The sequence below is a fragment of the Apteryx rowi genome, unplaced genomic scaffold, assembly GCF_003343035.1.
Source record: "Apteryx rowi isolate R43461 unplaced genomic scaffold, aptRow1 scaffold_52, whole genome shotgun sequence".
NCBI lineage: Eukaryota > Metazoa > Chordata > Aves > Apterygiformes > Apterygidae > Apteryx > Apteryx rowi.
Window position 1 is genome coordinate 1,154,316 of NW_020450783.1, and position 21,269 is coordinate 1,175,584.

The window sequence follows — 21,269 nt, forward strand, 5'->3', positions numbered from 1 at the left end:
TCAAGGGTCTTCCTGGGAATGAAGGAAAAGGACAGAAGAAAGGGTAATGTCTCCCTGCAGCCATAAATGCTAGGGAGGAGCATGCTGTGCAGCTCCCAGCGGTTAATGTTTCTATGTTGGATGCATGCAGGTTGTTAGATGGTTCCCTGCTCAGCCGCCTCAAAGTTTGTGTTTCCTCTGCATTTTTTGCTGCAAAGAGAGCTAAAGGACCCACCGTGTAGGTCTAGATTCCCAGACACCTAGAAGCTAGGCATTGCAATTTTCACTCTTTTATGTTCCCTTTAGGATCTAGTCCCAAATGAGTTGATAGAGTAACAAGTGTCCCAATCCTGTCCACCATCGCACTTCAGATGTGTTATGAGCAAAGTAATAACTCTACCTGCTTTCTCTTTGCTTCAAGGCGCTAGTGAAGTTGGCCTGAGCTTTGCTCTTACGTAGAGCTGCAAGTGCTGGCAGCAGCCGACTGCCATTGCGACTGTGCACCTCTGGCAGTGGTGCGCTGCTGAGCTGTGCCTCTGTAAAGCATGTGCTGCCTCCACAGCCTGAACATCCACTGGCAGGGAGTCTGGAAAGGGCAGATGAAAGGATTTTGGGTAAGAGATACAGGAAAAACTGTTAAGCCCAGATGTTCATCTGTACTGAAGTCTGGAGAGTAGGGACCCATCTGCCATGGCATTGTAGGGCAGGCTCCAGTAACACTGTTCAGAGTTTCCTAGAGTTCCCGGAAGACTATTTGCTCATTTATTCTGACTTTACCATGTATTTACCATGCAGCTTATTACATTTCTCACAGTATGCCATGGAGATGGTTAGGTCAAAGTTTGGGTTAGCTTACAGTGTGTCTGTTCTCTGTCTTGGAGGTTAAACCTTTGTACACTATCAGCAGAAAGCAGGGGGTACAGAAGGACCACTGAAATCTGAAACAAGACACCTGACCAGTTCCCAGGCTGACTGAAACTTAGACTCTGTCAGTACTGTATTATGTAGGAAAGGACTATTATGTAGGAAGGGAACCAAAGGAGGACCTCTACTTCCATCCCCCATGTACAACCATCATGTATCTGGAAATCCTTCACTGCCTTTGGTAACACTTCCCTATGGCACTGAAGAATGGTTTTAGACATTTTTTCTGCCCACTGCTGCAGTCTTTTCCCTATACCTTAGATAATCTTTTCTTTCTATCTATCTGGATGTTTTGCATAGTGTCTCTTCTGCTACAAGTATTTGTGCCAAGAGAAGACCTGAATGAAGTAATTGGTCTGCTTTGTGCCTGAGCCACGCAGGCCTGCATCCCTTCGTGCTGCCTTGAAGGACCCCTGCACGTGACTGAAACGCCAGAAAAAGGGCAGCCATTCCTTGCTACTTCTGTCTGCCCAAGTGCGTCCTGTTAAATAGCAGGCCTTGCAGCAAGCCTGGGTCGTGCTCTGCAGCTAAGCAGTAAGTAACTAAAGCTCCAAGTGTCCTGCTAACGGAGCGTCACCGAGCGTAATCCAGGACCTGACTCAAATCGACAAGGACAGGTTGGCCTCTGAAATAATCTCTTTAAATAGCAGCAGCCATCTCTCAAAGTCATTTCCCCTCCCCCAGCCAGAGTTGGAGAGCTGCTGACAGCAAGTCGCCCACTGCTTCGCATCCCGGGCTGGCACTTCTCAGGCAAGTGTGCCCATTGCCTGCAGTCACCCCGCTTTGCTTTGCCCCCAGAATTACAATGAATTTTGCAGCACAGTTTCTCTACTCCAGGGTGTTAAAGAACGTAATGCCCAGGGTCTGCTCCAGGGAAGATGAAGACTACGATCCTTTCTGGCAAAGGTTGGAGAATATTGCTGTCTGACGTAGAACTAGAGTGCTCCTTTCTCCCCTGTAGGAGTCATGGTCAATCCCCAGGGTCCACCCAGGGCCAGACCTACGGACATCACTTCCCCTGGACCCCTCCTGCCTCGTTATGGTGCCGTAGTTGGAGCTTTGCTTCACCTCGTTGTTTATGTTGTCGCTGTGCTGTATAGGTAATGCTTTCTTTTTCCTTTCCTTACTTTCTGAAAAAGGAAATTGTTTATAATTTTCCAATATTTCCCAAGGTTCTGTGGCTATTCCTGGAGTCATCCACTGGCAGCAGTGGAGCTGTGAATACTCTAAGCCTGTGGAATTCAGCTTTTTACTTCGTCATGAGTACTGCATTTGAAATAAGCCTGGACTGGCCAATGGACTGCTGAAAGTTTATCTTCATGTTGTCTTGAGACAGTTTATGCCTATATCAGATTTTGTTGTTCACAGGTGTTCTACAGTTATGTTTGTTCTAGTTTTTATGGTCACCTTGAGTTACTGTGTTCAGGCATAGATGGTGCAGAGGGAAATCAGGAGCCTTCTTGTGCCCCTGCAAAGCCCCAGCTGGGGCTGTGCACTCGTGTGACAGCTGTGTTTGCGCAACCTCTCTCTTCACCTTTTCCAGAGTTGTTTTCTCCCTGTGTTTTATTATCTGGACGCTGCTGGCAAGATCGGAAGCTAGAGTTGCCACATGCCGTATAAACAAGGGGTCATTATCATTTGCTGCTTGCTGCAAATAGTTGCATATGTTTGTAATATTTAAGAACATAAATTGTTTCAATGGGCTCAGTGCTGTTAATGAACACTCGTAAAACAGGCAGCTTGAGTGAAAAGATACCAGAAAGGAAGAAAAGATCCCGGTCATGCAGAAAAACTGGCCTGCCCAAGGTCGCTCACAATGTCTGTGGCGAACCTAGAAACCTAAACCAGTCTTTTAATCACAGGACCATTCCCATCTCTGGTTTAGGTTATGTATTTTTTCTTTTATTACAGATGAATAATGGAAATGTGTTAATTGCAAGAGAACTTCTAAATTCACCATAGATTTAATTTAAAGACGAAGAAGGGTTAATTTTTGAAGAGTTTAACTGACAAACTGCATGAAGTGTTTTATGCTGATCATTTGACATTCAGAGATGTGCAAATTCTGTAAGAAGAGGTTAGAGGGATCTGTCTGTTCAAGGGACGCTTGGGAGGTGTTGCAGCAGAGATAACCAGGAGAGGTGACCTTTTGAGTTCATCTTGCTTTCAGATTATTTTTTTCCACATTATGTATTTATCATCTGACACCTAGTTGTCATTGCCAGCAGTAAGCAGTAACATTTTAATACTGTGTATGGAAGACTGGCAATACATTGTGACCACAGATGCACGCAGGTACAGTGCTAGACTCAGTCTGTGGTAAATCTGAGTTACTGAAACTAATGAGATATTGTGTTGGAAGCAATAATGCATCTTGGTTGTCCCCTGCCCGAGCCTGAGCTGTCTTTGCACTCCTTGCTGGTATAGGACCACACAGTCTTGTTGGGCCACGCTGTACACAGTGAATAGAGGTGCAAGTGCCTGCTGTGGACTCAAACTCAAGGCTTGATTATTTTGTATGTATCTACGCTGTATGGTCACAGTGGATGCATCCCCTAACGTTTGTGTCATAAAGGCTAGTAACTAAGCTTTTGTCTTATCTGTCTTTAAGATACTCTAATAAATAACACTTGGGCTCAATTCCCAGCTCTGCTATGAACTTCCAGTGAGATTTTTAGGCGAGTCGTTTTAATATGTCTGTGCCCCAGTTCCTTATCAGTGAAGGTGAGCTAATATTTACTGACTTTGTCTTTTTATTTAGAGGAAGATATTGGTGGTTCCTATGTGATTTAGGAACAATCACTTTACATAGGATTTGGGTATCTAAATGTCAGAGATGCATTTTAAATTCCCATCCTTTGACTGCCAGTGCTTGGGGTGATACTGTCTCAGATGGGTGTTTCTAAGTACTACGGTTATACAAAATAGTTATTTGAGAAACTAATGTTCATATATAGTTTTATCTTTGATCTGTTTTAACCACGTTGTCAAAGGGAGAATTTTGCTTGTCGTCTTGTAGTCATGTAGGGGAGGCTCAGATGCCGCACAGTGTGGTGCCTTAGAATTGATAGCAGTGCTGATGACATTTCTTCTGATGCTTCTTGACATTTCTATCTCAACAAGCATTAATTTTTCCATCATTCCTCTTTCATAAGGACCAGCGTGCACAAGCTGCTGAGACACTTGTAACAATTGCTGCTATTGCAGCATTTGGGTGTGCTTGGGGCAGAAAAATTAGAAGATGACTGGGAGAGGTCAGTGGGGATTTTGCCAAAGTAGAAGAGCTCACAGGGATTTACACTGATAAAAGCATTTGAGATAGGACCAGTGGGGTTAGGAGTTTTGGTGGGAGAAAGGACTGCGATAAATCAGTATGGTATCAGAGGGGTGCAAGAGGCACAGGCATCTAGAAGGGTCAGAGGAGAAGGGGTTAGGGACATGGAACAAGAAGGATTAACGGAGCCAGGGAGGTTCTGGGTAAAAGAGGGATGGGGATGAGGGAATGGGCCTTCTCTGTCCTCTGCTGGGATGACCTCTTCCTCCCTCACTCCTTTGAGAGAGGAGATCCCAGCCCTATTCGTATCTCCTCCGTCATAGGCCAAGCAGGAAGCCTGCTGCCAGCAGCAGACTGCTTCCTCCCTTGTCCATGACCCATCTCTGCTCAACACCTTGAGCAATGAAGCAGCAGTGATTTTAAAGGGGGTCACTTTTTGCTATAGTAAGTATTTCCAAGTTGCGGGAATAAGATCTGAGCCCACTTATCCAGAAAGCAGATAACAAGCAGGTCTAAAACCTTATGTTACCAATGTCTGTTGCACAGTGAAAGGTGTTCAGAGAGCCTGAAGATGATGGCAGCATAAAGACATCAACATAAAACCCCCCAACTCCCAAAACATTTAAAAAGTATGGAAAAATCCAGATATAGAGTACATGTGCACATGTGTGTGTGGCAATGTATTTAATTACAGGCTAATCCCAAATCATTGGGATGTTTTGAAGTGGTACTCAAGCTTAATGCTAGCCAGTTTGCACTCTGCCACTGCTCAGTCCAAGCTGTGTATTGGAGTATGAAATACTTGTCTTGGCTTAGACCTTTGAGGATGCTAAAAAGCAATACAGAACTTACCCGGCTGGCAACCCCTCTGAATGGCGTGTATGTATGATGGTGAACGCAGATGATAAAAAGTGCTGTGGAAATTACAAAGAAATGCTGAGTTTTCAGTGAGAATGTTTTTGTACTAAAATTTATTTATTCTCTCTTTTGGCTCTTGAACTTCTCTTATCTCCTTCTGTGAAGGAGCACAATAGCATTGGAACAAATGTCTATAATTCCAACATCATTTCTGCCTCAAAATGCATTGTCTTGACTCATTTTGCGAGAGAAGCTGCCTAATAAGCCAGATGCTGGCTTTGGGTATGTCTGCAAATCAAAATGCCGTAATGGCAACACTGGGTCAGACCAAAGGACCATCTATTTCTGTATACTCTTTGTAGTGGTGGCCAGTAATGGGAGCTTGGAGCAAAATGTAGCATTAAGACACGTAAGAAAGATGTTCGCTCTGATATACTCTTGTGGAATCTGGCAAGCAAGGGCTGAAGGGCTTCCTGAATCACAGACTGCTTCTGGAACAGTGAATTTAATGCACCTTCATATATTTGCATAATCTTTTTGGGAACCCATTTATACTTCTGGCCTTCACAGCATCCTGTGGCAGAGTTTTTCAAGCTAATTTTCTGTGGATGAGAGAACTTCCTTTGTTTTAAAATTCAATCTGGTAATTTCATATGAGGTCCCCCTAGCACTCATACTGGGGGAAAGAGTGACTAGTCCTTGCCTATTCACCATTTCCTAGACAGCTGTGGTTTTGTAGATTTTTACTCCTTCAGTTTTAGAAGCTGAAGAGATCCTGTATATCTGTTTAGTCTTTTTCCATATGGAAACTGAGGAAGCCAATCTGTGTACGCTTCATCTGACTGGGACATGCAATGCCCCGTTATTGCAGGAGAAATTCATAGACCTTTCTTTTTCCTTGTAACAAAGACAACAATTCTGTGGTTTAAATACAGTATGGACAGCTACCAAACTTTATCTTCCCAAATTTATTTTTCTTATTGTTTCATTAATTCATTGTTTGATTAATATTTTTATTTTATGAAACTTATTTTCCTCAATGCTATATGACTTAATGTAAAATATCACTATATTCAAGAAAGCAAATTAGAAACAGAAAAATTACTTGTTCCAAGTTCTTGCTTTTTATTGTTGTCAGAGTACATTTCACCACAATGTCTTTGCATTGGCATTGAGATTTTAAACTATATAAAGCTATCTGTTTAAATAAATTGTATTTTTTCTAGTTCCTTAATTATCCATGGTATGTCTCCATATGGATCTTCTCTTTTATTTTTTGCAGTTATGCTGAGCAGCTGTTCTTGAAAAAGTAGGTTTATAAACTATATTTTCATGTTTGCTTTTACTAATCACTTTAAAGGTAAAATGGCTTGATGTATGACCATGTAACAAAACTTGCCAGCTGGATATTTGTTTATAGCTGGAAATAAACACACTTTTTCATGAAAACTTTCCTAAGACAAACTCCTAAAAAAGACAAGCAATTCATTTGAAAGGAGCCATGTTTTATAATGCGGGGGTTTATATTTGTGTTGGCTCTGCATTTTCATCCGTTGGGCATGATCAGAGAAGTCACGTGTCCTTTTTTTGTTGCACCAGCCATTAGCATCTGCATGTTTTGATGCCTGCGTTGACTGTTTCTGTAAAAGAAATTCATGCTGAGGTGATTGCTGCAGAGTATATGAACTGTGTTAACAGAGAAGTGCATCTAGGTTATTATTTGCCTGTTTATGATGAACTAACAAGCCTAAAACCACTGTTTAGCTTGGGAGCATGAGAGCTCTCAGTGGGTCCATGGTGCACCCAGATGGGTTCAGTGGTGAAAAATGTTGTTTACTAACGTAACTGAAAAATATATCCTTAGAAGGAGAGTAAAAATACATCTGAAATAAATAGAACATGCAATAACATGATGATATTCCTTTGGGAATGAGGCTACAGATCTTTCCAAAGCCTATATATCATATTTTCCATATTAAATGCTGAGATGTTAATGTTTCAGATGTGCTTCAAGTCTGTCTCAAGCTTGAAAGTACTATGCATTTTTACATCTGTTTGACATTTTGTTGTTATTTTTAATGACTGTAAGGTGGTGACTCCACTAGGGACCTTAGCAGATATTCCCTGTTCATGGCAGCAAGAATGAGAGCAACACTGCAGATCAGGAGCCAATTTTTTTTACTGGAATTTTGATAGTAGAAAATTTGGCCCAAGATTTCTATAACTATCAAAAACTTATGGACCAGAAAAAGACTAAGAATCTGATTTACTTCCCTACTTTCTTAAGCCAAAACAAGGAAATCCAAGAATAGGGCCAAAAATCAGTATCCCATTTTGTTTTTTATATTTGCTGATACAAAAATATTTGACAGCACTAGTGCAATACATTTTTACCCTGCAGCTTGTACTTTCTAGCAGCATCCTGGTTCATCAATGGACTTTTTGTGGTTGTTTTTGGCTGTGGCTTTTATTGGCTTTTTGTAGCTGTTTGCAAAAGAAACAGGGAAAAAGTGGGAGTTTATCTCATATCTCAAACACCATTTAGTAAAAAATTTTTGACCTAAAAAAAATCACAAGTTTTTGATCTACGTATCTATCCTTTTAACCCATTTCCAACGTAAGAAATGTCATGCATTGCTAATGCTTGCCACACAAGTTAGATATATGTTTAGAGATAAGATGTATGCATCCTTCTCTTTTTGGAGTAGTTATGGGCTACTGTGATATAGGAAATGTTTTGTTTTTCCAATACATGAGTACCTGAGAGAGAACGCTCTTAGGTCATGATAGCTGTCATTTATGCAATAATCCTATTTAGTTCTTGAAACCATGGGCTGTGCTGTAACAAGCTCACTGGGAGCCAGTCTGAACTGATTCTCATTTGTTGCATTAAGCTAACTCGTATGCATGAGAATTAACATTGTAAGTTTAAAATCCTTATGAAATGCTCCAGTTCCCATCAACCCTCTAGCCTCAAAGGAGCAGAAAAGCAGAAAACTGTGGAATAGGGCTACTTGATAAAGCATTTAGTTTGAAGACACAGTCTCTGCTCTTTTAGTATAGCAGCTTTAAGACGTGCTCCTGGCAAGATATTTTAATTCACAAGTGTCAACACAAACAAGTTACAAATGAGTAAATACTCCATATTTTTTTTAGAAGAGAAATGTTATTTCAGGAATTTTGGAGAGATAAGACCTTGCTACAAAAGCTTTCTTTTCTGTCTCTTGTAAAATAGACTTTTAAGGATATACCTAATAACCAATGCTACTAGTATCGTACTTGATTCAAATAATAAAACCTTTTATGATGCTCATATTATTATGTGAAGTCCTTGGTGGAACAATTGAAGTGTAATAGGAAGCAGAGCTGCTGGCATAGCTTACGAGACCACAGAGAAAATGGATGCCACTGTCAAAAAGGGGACAACTGCTCAAAAAGCAGCTGTTTCTAAACATTTTTAAATTTCTTGTGGAAATGAACATAATGTACATTACAGTGGTGATTGCTACTGTAAAACTAGGGCAACAGTTCTTTCATGAGCATAGCTAATGAATAACTGCATAGCTTAAATCCAGATTATTTTGTGAAAATGGTAAATGACAAGAGAGCCTAAGTTTTTGTTGGTAATGATGTTGAAATCTCTGACATAATTTAATGTGTATATTTTTTTAGAAAACAGTTTATTCCAAGTAGAGTAACACTGAGCCCTTTGTGCAGAGAGGCTTATAACATCTGTGTAGCCACAGCTGCAGACGTGGGGTGGTTTCAGCTCTTTCTCAGATCACTGATCTTCTGCTTAATGCTTCTTTCCCTCTGCAAGTCACTCTCTGAATTCCAAGAATTCCTAGTTTTGCTTTATTTGTTAGTAGGGCTGCAAAAACCTACACTATAGCATCTTATCCCATGTGAATTCCTGAAGCATATCTTATTTGTTTCACTGTGAACCACAGAGTAGGACAGTCTGAAGTAACTATGAAGCAATTGTATTATTTTCAGCAAAGTATTTATAGCATGAGTTTTTTCTAAATACGTCCTCAGAAAACTGGTAGGAATACTGGCAAATGTTTGTAGCAAAGTAGTGTCTCTTCAAAGTTCCTTGGGGAAGGAGGATTGTGTGGCATCACAGTCTCATATTATCTACAAGTATGAAATGTTAAATCACGGATTAGGAGCCCTAGTTCTTTAGCTTCATAGCAGGATATAATTATTACTCTGTATCATGGTCATTTTCTTCCTGTCACAAGGCAGCGGATGGCTGCCAAGAGTATGCTTTTTAAGTATGTAAGAGTGGAAAAGCAGACGTCTTGTATACAGTGTAATCACACTTGTTACTGCTATGAATAGCATTAGGGAATGGTCTTTAGCAGCTATTTGCCTTTTTTGAAAAACATAGAATTGCATAAAGCAAACACAGTACCAGATATTTCAAATTTTCTGCAGCACCCACTGAGAACTGGGACAGTCACTGACTGAGGTTGACACTTCGGAAGGTCTAGCTGCACAAACAGCTGTGCCGCTTTCTTATTTGCTTGGTTATGACAGTTTTTCAGTTTGTCCACATGCCAGGTTTTCTGCTGCTTTTCTAACAGCTGGCTGGTTACAGTAGCTTTCAAACCACCTGCAAGATAGGTAATATGACATTAATAATTTAGTCTGCATAACTGAGGCTTGCAAAAGAGCAGCTGAGCTGGGCATCCTTCCTGAATGCTAAATGTTAAGCCTTTAATCATCCAGGCATTCCTAATGAAATTTTTCTATTTGTTTTTAGGGATGACAGTAAAATAAAGAAACAAGATGCCCCAACCCCTTGTGCTCTTCACTGTGGTAAGGATGGGCCAATAAGAAATGGCCATATTGGGCAGCGGCCACCCTCTATCAACCCTGAGAGACTAAAAGATTTTGGTGAGGAGGACTACCTGAACGGGGATGTGAAGACCTGGGAAATGAAGATAGTGAGCCATAACGAGGAGTTGCTTGGGGATGCCCTTTCCCGAATCCCTCAGTCAAGCAGTAGGACCAGCCCGTTGAGCTATAACAAGCTGATTCGATTTGAAGACATTAGTGCGGCAGCTTTCAAAATCCAGTGTGGTGTTCAGAAGACACCCTGCACGGTAGGGAGTTTTTATAGATTGGCATTCTCTAAATCTTTCCTTTTTTTTTGTGAAAGTTAATCAGAAATGACCAAGGAGCATGTGTTAGTTGGAGCAGATACGTCTGTATAAGATGACTGACGTTCATATTAGTTGTCGTCATCTGTCAAAAATAATTTTCTTCTTATCTATTCACACTAACATAAATCCTCAAATATTGCAGTGACCTGTAAACAAAGGATAAATGACATTAGGCATAGACTTAATGCACTGTGATATTATGTACCCAGTGAAAAACACTTGCTACAAGGTATCTGTGTTGAAGACCACAAACCATCAGTGTTGGGGTAAGCAGTCTTGTGGGAGGATCTCATTTGGAAACCAGTCCGCATATTCTGAGAGTGTGAACGTAACAGACTTTCTTTCCTAGCTGGCAAAGCTGGCAAGGTGGGATACATTCTGCAACTGAGTGGTTCTGCCAAGTGTCTTTTTGAGAAAACAAGGACATCAAAGTATATACACATGCACCTATCAAACAGTCTAGGTGTGAAAATGACTGAGACACCCCCACTGTAAATGTACAAGTATTTGATAAAGTGTAAGGGAAGTACAGTGTCTTAAGCTATTTAATTCATAGTGTATTTCTACTGTTGGGAGCTCTTCTTGAAGCCTATTGTGGGCACTCTGTGGATAATCTCCTCTTTTCCCTGGAGAGGGTGAAGGGAGTCTTTGCCAGAGGGCGATTCAGATGGCAGCCTGAGAAGCACTCTCTCAAGGGGCCCATCTCTGTCACTCACCATAGAGGGTCCCGCTACCCTCCCTGACTACAGTTTTTCTTTCTGGCCTGCACAGGGAGAGGAATATGGTGTCTGGGCCACTTGGTGAAGTTGCCTTGTGTCCATGCTATTTGGGGCTAACCCCTGCTGGAGCAGATTGGTTGGGTCTGCAATACACAGCCACTGCCCTGGTTCCCAGATGGTGTCCACTGGCCTGGAGACACCATGGTTTGTATTCAGTTCAGAGTTCCCAAAATAAGGTTAACTGTGGGTTTTTTTTAGTATAATAGTGAAGATGTGTGTGTTATGACACAGGGCATGGTATGAGCATGTCTGGGCCTGTAAGGTGGCACAGAAAGCTTGCAGGATAGTGTTGGCTGGAGAGTAGGCACTCAAATTCGATGCCTTATGCATTCGTAGTATTTGTTCGGAGTGGCTCAGAGTAAACGATCCTGCCAGCTGTACCTGGCTTTCCTTTCAGAGCGATAAAGTTGGCTTGCTCAGGAAGGCAGCGTGGGAGTGCACAAACATATGCGCAGCATGGGTGGTGAGGGGCCTAGGGCCTTGGAGGAAAGAGGGAGCATACCCAACTGGCCTCGTCATCACGCTTTGCATCTTTTGTCACCAAAGTCCACAGACGGTGTTATGCCTGAGAGCACACACAGTGCCCTAGACAGAAGCGTTCATGCTTTGTTTGTGTGGAGAGACTATCCCAGGAAGAGAAGATGTGCGTTTATATTGCAGCTAGCGAGCTGGGAATTGCGAGCACTGCACTTTTCCGGCAATTGACAACTCTGGTCATACTTGTTAGCTGGGTTTAATACTGCTTTATAGAGGTAGGTCAGTGGGCAGGGAGAGTGGCCTGGCTTGATTTGCAAAGCAGACCTAGCTAGCTTTGTGCCCTCTGATAGCCTGGATCAGCCCTTCCCTGCAGCTCACAGCCACGTGCATGTCTGCCAAGGACCTGTAGGATACTGCCTCTGTGAATCGGACAGTGCGAAACTGTGGGTGCCTTGGCCAGGTGGGTCATTGCAGGACCTCTCTCACAACCTCTGCTCAGATGGATCAGGCCAACAACTCAAAACTAGCAGCATCTGTATCTCAGACCAGTCACACAAGCCATCTGCTTGCTCACAAAGTATTGCTGCTGCTCTAAAAATGAACCAGCCAACACATCCTAATGTGGGAAAAGGTGAGACTGCATCTTGGACTCCATCTTCTGCTCCGGCAGGTATCCACATAATGTGAAATTTTTCATAAACTGGCTATGCTGCTGCTTACAAATAGTTAAATTCTCTTTGGACAATTCATACCATTTATTCTTAGGCAGCATTGCCCCTTAACTTAAATAACTCATTTCTCCTGGGTGTCCCTGACAGATTAATGCTGCACAGTTATATCCCCTTTCTGCTTTCACTGTGCCAAGCTAAACAGGCTAACTTTCTTTAGCCTCCTTTTATGAAATACCCTCTTAGGATGATCATGCTAGTGGAAAACCTATCTCCCCATTTGTTTTAGTGTGAAAATAGCCTGTGACTGTTGCTATTCAAAGTAATAGTCATGCAGAAGTCATTAGCATATGTTTCATGCATTGATTCTAAAGGAAATTATTTAAAGCACAATGTGGTGTCCAAGAAAGCATAGATAACTTTTATTTTATCTCCTCATCAGTGAGAAATAAGACCCTCTTTCAGATATGTTTGTTTGGATAAAAAAGCAAGCATGGCTTGCAGTTTGCAATTTGATTCCTAGTCTTCAAGTAAGACCATGAGTGAAGCGCCCTGCTGGATCCTTGTGCAGGAGCGTGCCTGAAGCTGAGACATGGCACGATGAATGATAGTAACAGACCTGGTAGAGGTTGTGGCTATAGGAAAACAAGGATTTTAGCATTAAATCAGACACTTGCTTTGGCTGCCAATGTAGGGGCTTTGAATGTTGTGTTGTGTTAGCTTTATGGATGCCACGTGGAGGCTGCACTGTGCTGTGTTGTATGTTAGACACAGTATCTCTAGTTCCTAGATAGGATCAGGGTGACAAAAGGGGAAAGTTACAAGGAGGTTCACTGAGTCTTACAGGGTCACACATCAGGTCAGTATAGCTGAAGATAGCACTGACATCACCTCTCCTCCTACTGGTAGAAGTAATTGCTATATTTAGGCCAGATGAAAAAGCCTCAGTTAAAGGAATGATTTGAAGCAGAAAAGGATAACCTAGAGTTAAATTATTGAGTATCAAAATTTAAAAAAGAAATATCTGAAGTACATCATTTCTGTGGTAAAGAGTGACTTAATGAGGCATATTTTTAAATGTAGGAGCCTTAGCAACTTTACAAAGTCACAGGATTAGTCTCCTTAAAGCAATTTTGTCATTGTTCATTACAGAATCCAAGATGCTCTGCAAAAGCAAATATGATAAAACTAATGTGAAGAACCAATAAAGTAGTATTTCTTTTCCAGTGGTCTTGTCCTGTTTTGCTTAGGCATTCTTCACAGTTTAGGCTGTTTAGGATAGAAACTGTTTTCCTACTAGTTTACTAAGAACTTTCCACTCTTTCAGTTCTGCAGCCAGATTTTCACAGTAAGTGAAAATCTTTGCTCCTATGTTTGCAGGATTTTCAGAAACAACATAGAGAATGCAGCCCCACCTATGGGTGAGGAAGTTAACAAATGTTTGTAAATCCACTAAAAAGCCTGGAAACATTCATTTGAAATATTTAGTTTAATTGCATATTTGTATTTTACAAATATTTATATGTTTAGTTTAATTGAAGCAAGTACCTGTTTCAGGTATGTTTAGTTTGCAGAAATACTTAACACTCTGAAAGTCCCGCAGTCTGACAAACATGTTGTAAAACTATTCAGGTATCATAATTACCATATATGACACTTGCATACTTTTTGAGAGAAATATTTAAAACATCTTGCCATGCTGTCTTTTAATCTATCTCTTTTTGTGACTTGCCATAAACAAGGGCTTGATTCCCTAAATCCACAGGTCTTCACTCCCATTTGCAGCCAATGGAAATTGGGTTCCAATTCCACAGGGTTGCTGTGTCTCTAGTTCATAAGAGATTTTGTTTAAAACTCATGTTTCAGATAATATGGTAATAGGAAATGAATATTACAATGCTTGTGGTGACTATTGTAAGGTAAGAAATGATAAAGGTTTGTTGTGGGCAGAAAATTCATGCATTTGGATGCTGTATTGCATGTACTCTGCTTGCTAATCCTCTCAGCTCAGGGATCCTTTCTGTTCTAAACACTGAACATTTTCAAACAGCTGCTGCTTACATTTGAAATCCTGGGAAATGCTTCTTGTTATTTCCATCAATCTTCAAATGAGAAATGTCTTTGCTAATGTTATACCATCTTTAAGGTGCAAAATGGACAGTAGTCAGTGGTGAATTGGCAGCTGAAACATAAGCAGAGTCATATAACAAAGTGGGATTAAAAGAAGGAATTTTTAACTGCTTTTGTATCTATTGGGAGATAGCCTTATTTCTGGCAAGTGCTAAGATATTAGACCACAGGGTGGTTTCTGAAATAATTCAAAATGCTTATTTTTATATCTAAATTTGGTTGGTAAGATCAAAACCAGAGTTATTTTCAGAATGCATAATGACATGGGGCACACATTTCACTACTGCAAGTTTGAAAATGACTTCCATAAATCACAAGAATCTGGAAGGTCACAGCACGCTGTCACGTATTTCCAAAGATATGGATTATACAATTTACTCTGTGGAGCTCACACATAGCAGTCACATACCTGCCTAACCAATGAACTGATGGGGTGTGCAAGAATGTTTTTCCATTTTAAATACATCACTGTAATAATATTTCTATACTCCAGTATTCTAGGCTGTCAAAGCAGTACGGACTGGACATTTACCTGAAGAAAGAGTTTCTCCAGTACACAGGATCTGTGAAGGAACGAGGTGTACTCTCTCTTCTGACATCATTGCCTCAGGTATGACAAAATGTCCATGTACAAAAAGAAATAGATCACTTCTGCTTCACAAAAGTTGAGCAGAAATAAAGCTAATCTTACCTGTAATGTTCGTAGACTTCCTGTGTTTCTTCACTTTTGAACCACTGTGCTGACTAAGCACATAGATAAGTCTGCAAATACCTGAATATAAAATATTTTACTTCTTTATTTACGCTTGACAAATCTGCTGGATTTTTTGATGACATGCTTAAAAATATTTGAAAGAAGAGTTTGCAAAATGTAAACTTCAGCATTTTTCTGTGACATTTGGATGAACATGTTTTTATATGTATTATGGTTCTGACGTGTTGAAGTGATGACGAAATCAAGTCACAATAATGATGAGATGAATCTAGATCACTGATGGATTTTTGTAATGAATTTCAATATCATTATATTACTATCTTCTTTATCATTTGTTGTAGGAGGTTATTGAGTCTCTGCAATAATAATAAAAGCTATAATTGGCATGATATGGCAGTTCAGAAACATTGGTTATTCCTGCACTTTTGCAATATGAATAATGAATAATAATTCCTTCTATTACAAAGAAACCTGAAATTAAATTATTTCCTATAGGCAGGGAAGAAGGACCAGATATTGCTTCTTTTGGAATTAGCTGGAGTTTTGCAACTAATTCCAGCAGAACAAGAATTGAACTTAGAGAAGTAAAGGAACAGAAATTGAACTTATACTGTCTTAGCTCTGTGTGTAGGTCCTAAGATCACCTAGACATGCATATACTATATCATAATATCACAATATGATCAGGTAGTACAGGAAAAGAAGGCTAAAAGTCTAGTAGGAGGAAGTCAGAACACTAGAATGATCCAAGATGATATGGGACCAGTTTGTGACACTACATAATGTGCAATAAACCTGTTTTGTAGGATCAGCAAAGAAAGGGGGTGATTGTGGCTTCGGACAGCAACTTTTCCATGGCTGTTGCTTATCATGCCTCAGAGCTCCATATTCCAGTGTTTGTCATCATGTCAACCAGCACTTCCCCTGCCAGAGTGAAAACGTGCCGTGAGTACGGTGCCATGGTTATCTCCTATGGCACCACAGCCAAGGATTCCCAGACACATGCAAGAAGGCTGGCACAGGAGAACAGCTATCTCTACCTTGAAGAGTAAGTGGGAAGTTAGATTGATTAGAAAGATTAGATTAGATAACTGCATAGCTCTGCAGAAACAGTTACTTCCCTGAGTTGTCATGAACTTAAGATTTGATCCAAGGTCATCAAAAGGTTTCTCCTACCTGGAGTTTGGGCAGTTATATATTTTCAGGTACAAATCATGAACCTCTCTGTAACAGTTTGAGATGGAAACTAAAATGAAACACCCTCCCCTCCCCCAAATTAGACAAATGTCCTGACTGGGAGTGATATGGGCTGGTATGATACTGCATACCATGTTAATTCTTTATGATACCCTGTCAGTATGCATTGAGACTAGCATTCATTTTTGGTCTCTCTGTTTGGAGCAGGGTCCTTAACCTTTAATGCAAACGGTTCAGTGACATCGTGTAAGGCAAGGAATGATTAATGCTGTAAAGATTTTTGCATATCTGGTATGACTGACAAGACTGGGATTCTGGCTTGAAAGAAGGTGATTAAGAGGTGACTTCACTCATGTGTTTAGAGTAGCTAAGGATGATTATAAATTTAAGTTTGTGAACTACCTGAGATCATTGAATAAGCCAGATCTGATAGAAAGAACAGGAAAAGACAGGCAAAAATTTTTAGAATTGTGCTGCTTTCCTCCTTTCCCTTTTTTTCTACAGTCTCTTATGCCTTTTCCCTCCCTTTTCTGTTTTTCTTACCCTTTTCCAAGTAAAACCACCAAAAGGGTGGAAGGGGTGAATCATTAGCATGACATAACCGGCAGTCGCTCTGGTGCACTGGTTGGACTGTTAAACTCCTTCCCCATCACCTCCTCTGAGCAGGGCTGATCGGCCGCTTCCCACTTGTACGGCACCTTCTGCAGTGAGTCCCCATTCTTGTTTGGCTCTTGGGCACTACTACAATAAACATAATAATACTAATGTTTAAGGTAATATTCCTTAGAAAGAGCATCATAGAATGAGTAGAATGGAGAAAGTCCTTAGTTCTTTCCCAGTTGGTTTATCCATATCCAGTTTGTGTGGGAAAAGCAGTACTAAAAACTCTACATTTCAATGACAGTGTCAGCTCTGTCAACAGCTAGTGATGGACTGGGCTATTTGACATACCTTGTCTGTCACCAAGGGCAGAATCTTGTCTCACACCGAGACTTTCAAAGAAATCCGAGGGAATTAAGTGCCCTAGATCCCACTGAATTTTAAACACATTTAGACTCTTAGACAGCTTTCCATAACCTTGTGATTTCAAAATTGCTGTCAGCCATTTTTCAATAGGTGTGTTAACTGCCAGCTGTGTTTCATCACATATCACATTTATGCACTAGAACTAAATTACCTTACTGTAATTCCATGGTTAATCTTCCCCTCTTCCCCAAATAGTTCTTTATTTTACAGAAGGCAGATTCTCTAGGTTCATAAAATTCCAGGGGCAATGCATGTGAAGGACTAGCACTGAAGAATTCTAAAAGTACATGTTACAGTTAATAACATCTAAGCTTTCTGATTTACTATATTCCAAGTTACAAAAAACAGAGATGTTCAGTCTATTGCTATGTTTAATTAAAACCTAAGTCTTCAGACACAATTTTTTGCATTCAAGACAGGGGAGACCAATATTACATTTGTGAATCTTTTCATAACAGGATACCTGAAACATGATTTCTCAAGTATAGCTTGGGAGAGCTTTCTCAGAGAGAGATGTGTGTATGTGTATAGCCAGTCTTCTTGCATGTGTGTGTGCACCACACTTTGATCTGATTTGACCAGCTGATCTCCTGTGCTTTAGAATGGAACTTCTGAAATGAAATTCTATTTTATTCTATTTTGTTCTATTCTATTTTATTTTATTTGGAATCATGTCCTGTCCTGTTTCTAGCTTACCTAAAATCTTCAGTGATTTGTTCCTTAGCAGGTGGAAAAATCACAGTAATGCTTTTCCAAATATCAAAGGCATTCCCAGGCAATAAATCTGCACTGTTATGGGGTTGTTCTTGTATTAATTACTCACTGGATAGAAGAAAAAAAAAAGCAAGAAGTGAATGGTCAAAACAATTGGAAAGATCCAAACCCCTGTCCTGTTGCAAGCTAGTACAGAAGAAATCCCAGAGCTGAAGCTTATCTATTAATCACGCTGGTGACAATGTTGCTCAGAGAGAGAAAGGTGGCTTCATGGGATCTCTGGATTTCCTTAACCAACAATTTATTCTTTCTTTTCTGAAGTAGACACTACATGACTGACTTCTATTTTACCTGTAGCGTGTCATGTCCTGTAGTTGGGTGTGTCAGTCTCAGTTCTCCATATTTCTTGAGTGCAATTAAATACTGAGTTAGGAAAGCCAGCATGCAAGCGTTCAGTTACCGGAGGGAAACTTTTTATTCAGTTGCAACTGGAACTGGAAGTTCCGGGAAGGAAATGCGATTTTTCAAGTTGGAATTCAATCATGACGTCTACATAATTGCTGGTCAGGTAGCATGGATTCAGGACTTCATTATATATTTAATCTGAAGATAGGCCCATAAAGTGACACAGTACCTCTGGGAGAATGTGAGAGAATGACTGGTTTGTGAATCAGAGAGTGAAGAGTGCTACAGATTGAATTGCACACCTTCCTTGAGTATCCTGTTTTTTCCTGTGTAACTCCATATCCAAATACTGATCAGACCTGTCCCTTATTCATTTGTGATCTCATTAGTCTGTTGCTCTAGGAAGCCCAGCTGGTACCCTAAATTAGGAGAACAGAACCTAAAAAGCTATGTCACGTCAAACTTTGACTCGGAGACTGAGGCCTCAAGACCCATCTTGGATTGCTGATTGATTGCTGATTTAGAAGGCAAATGGCGAGATTTCTAGCTCTGACTCAAAAATGCTAATTTAAAAATACAGACTTTATTCCTCCTTCTTCCTGCTTTCTTCTTCGTTTGTTCCTTACATTGTCTTTCATGGCATATGATAGTGAAAGAGATATGTTTGCTTTTACCAAGCAAAAGTAATCAGTCACAGTGCAAATAAAATAACTCATTTTATTATAAAAGGCTGAAGGCTAATCAGTGAACTGATGTTCTAACTAAATGTTAGCAGGGAAAATGTGATTGTCTAAAACAATTATTCAAATTGTTAATAAATTGCCATGCCCAAAACAGTCTCCTTTGGACAGAATTTTCAATTGTTAGAGCAGTTTTATTTGTAAATTGAATGTCCCAGGTCCTCATTCCTGCAAGTCCCTGTGGTTTCCCATGTTACTATTGCAGCGCTAACTCTACAAATTAAGTTCTGAATCTTATTTGTGAAAAAGGCTCCAAAAGAATTGTTCAGGAGACCAGTGATATATCTTGTCACGTATGAAAAGGAGAAGAAAGCTCCCTCGGTATCTTCATAAAGACACTGAATTCAAGGGTTCAGTTACCCATTCCACTGTGATTTCTTGCCTTAGTCTTTGCTTCTGTTAAGGGGTGGAACTTCATTCCCCTCATCCTTTCTTGTGTGGTCACATTGGCTTTTGCCCTGAGGCATTTGCTGTGTTTTGCTGTGTATTTGAAGTAATTTCTCGAGGGGCTTAGTCTCCACCTTGAAGGCAATCTGGGCCCCTGTGCTGAGCCTCTCTATGCAGGTCTAACAGGATTAAAGGAGCACAGCTTCTTAGTACCTGAATGCACTCGGTGAAGTAAAATAAGTGAAATCACTGGATCTGTAATTCTGTTTGGTTATCCATCTGCCAGAAAAAGCAGAATGTACAGGCACCCAGAGGTCTCATATTTTTCATTCATATATCATTCTACATTTACACCTTTGCTAACTTTTAAATAAAATCCAAAACAGCTTTTAGAAATAGATATGTCAATCGTGTGACTGACTATACAGTGGACTCTTCTCCAATCTTTTTTTACTCTGTTTGTCCCTATTCTGCTTATTAAATTGCCTGTGCCTTAAAGTGTTTTACCAGTAAGTATTTTGGCAGACTAAATGCTTCTGTTATCCTTCCGTGAGGTCTTCCAAAGTAATGTGAAGGTATCAGATATTGGCCCTGGACTGTGGAAAGACTTAACTCTGTACTAGTCTGTTTGGTATCTATGAAAATTCCTTTTTATCAGGAACACTAAATTACACTTGTAAATAAAGATAGAAGATCTTTCCTGTCTTTGCTTTTGGTTTTGACTACAACATTTAAAATTCATGGAGCTTAAGGAAGTAATGGCAAGACAAGAAGGACTTTTGTCCTTTTCAGATCTGTAAATACCTGATAGGAGTATTTAGATAGGGGATTACGTGCTCTTCAGCCTGCTGGCTGTTTGGCAGGCCTGATCCAGGCCAGATCGGATTGTGAATTCTTGTTGATTGCTGATTACTGCTTTAATCCCAGCGTTCCCTCCCGCACGAAAACTTGCTGTCCTGTCAAGCCCAGATGACTGCTGATTCCGGTATCTTGAAATGGTTGCTGACTTGATTGTAACTGAAGGATTTGTGCCTCTGTTTTTCATATGATTTTTGCTCTGGCATCAATTCATTTTTGCAATTTGGTTCTGCACTACTTTGGAAAGAATCAAAATCAAAGCCTGTGATGGTCTGCTTGATGGCAGTGACCTGTTGTATTGCCTCTTGGCCTAATGGTGCTGGTGACGTACTCTCACGTGTAGCTTTTCTGTGAATCATATCTTTAAAGAAGTAGACCGAACTATTATTGCGTTGACAAATGTGAACTCTGTGAACTGTGTCTCTCCTTGCCGCAGGGAAGACAGTGCTGTCTACCTGTCCGGGCTGGGAACTGTGGGACTGGAGATTTATGAGCAGGTGCCAAAGCTGGATGCAGTGATCTTCCCCGCAGGAGGGCATTGCGGCTTGCTGGCAGGGTCGGCTGCTGCACTCAAACATCTCGACCCACATATTTCTGTGATTGTAAGTTTCCCTTCACCTTTGAACTGTCCTATTTTGACAGCTTTCGCCTCCTGCCACTGAGATTTCCAAAAGGCACTGGTCGCTGGTGATACACAGGCAGAGTCTGCGCGTGCTATGGACAGGGGCCCTCTGTGTCCATGGTCTTTGCCCAGGAGAAGTGTATCTGAGCGCTTGGGAAGCCTGCTGTCTCTTGGCTGGTTGGCTGGATTTAAAAAAAAAGTATGGGAACGCTCTTCCAAAACAGATCAAATCCAGTTCTGCATTTCAGATGAATTTCTTATTGGAAAATTTTGACCCCAAAGAAGTCACAAGATAAGTTTAGTGACAGCATAATTATTTTGGAAAAAATCTCTTTAAAATTTTTG

The 21,269-nt window shown here is 40.5% G+C and overlaps 1 protein-coding gene across 1 annotated transcript in view; it reads left to right on the forward strand.

The window, feature by feature from the left end:
- Window positions 1–1,869: 1,869 nt before the first annotated feature.
- Window positions 1,870–21,269, forward strand: part of LOC112973052 (L-threonine dehydratase catabolic TdcB-like) — a 32,236-nt gene continuing 12,836 nt past the window's right edge. Inside the window, exons 1-6 of the mRNA XM_026080423.1 lie at window positions 1,870–2,003; window positions 6,318–6,344; window positions 9,804–10,146; window positions 14,754–14,870; window positions 15,782–16,023; window positions 20,739–20,904. Of these exons, the coding sequence (XP_025936208.1) occupies window positions 1,870–2,003; window positions 6,318–6,344; window positions 9,804–10,146; window positions 14,754–14,870; window positions 15,782–16,023; window positions 20,739–20,904 (1,029 nt within the window). The remainder of the gene's footprint in view (window positions 2,004–6,317; window positions 6,345–9,803; window positions 10,147–14,753; window positions 14,871–15,781; window positions 16,024–20,738; window positions 20,905–21,269) is intronic.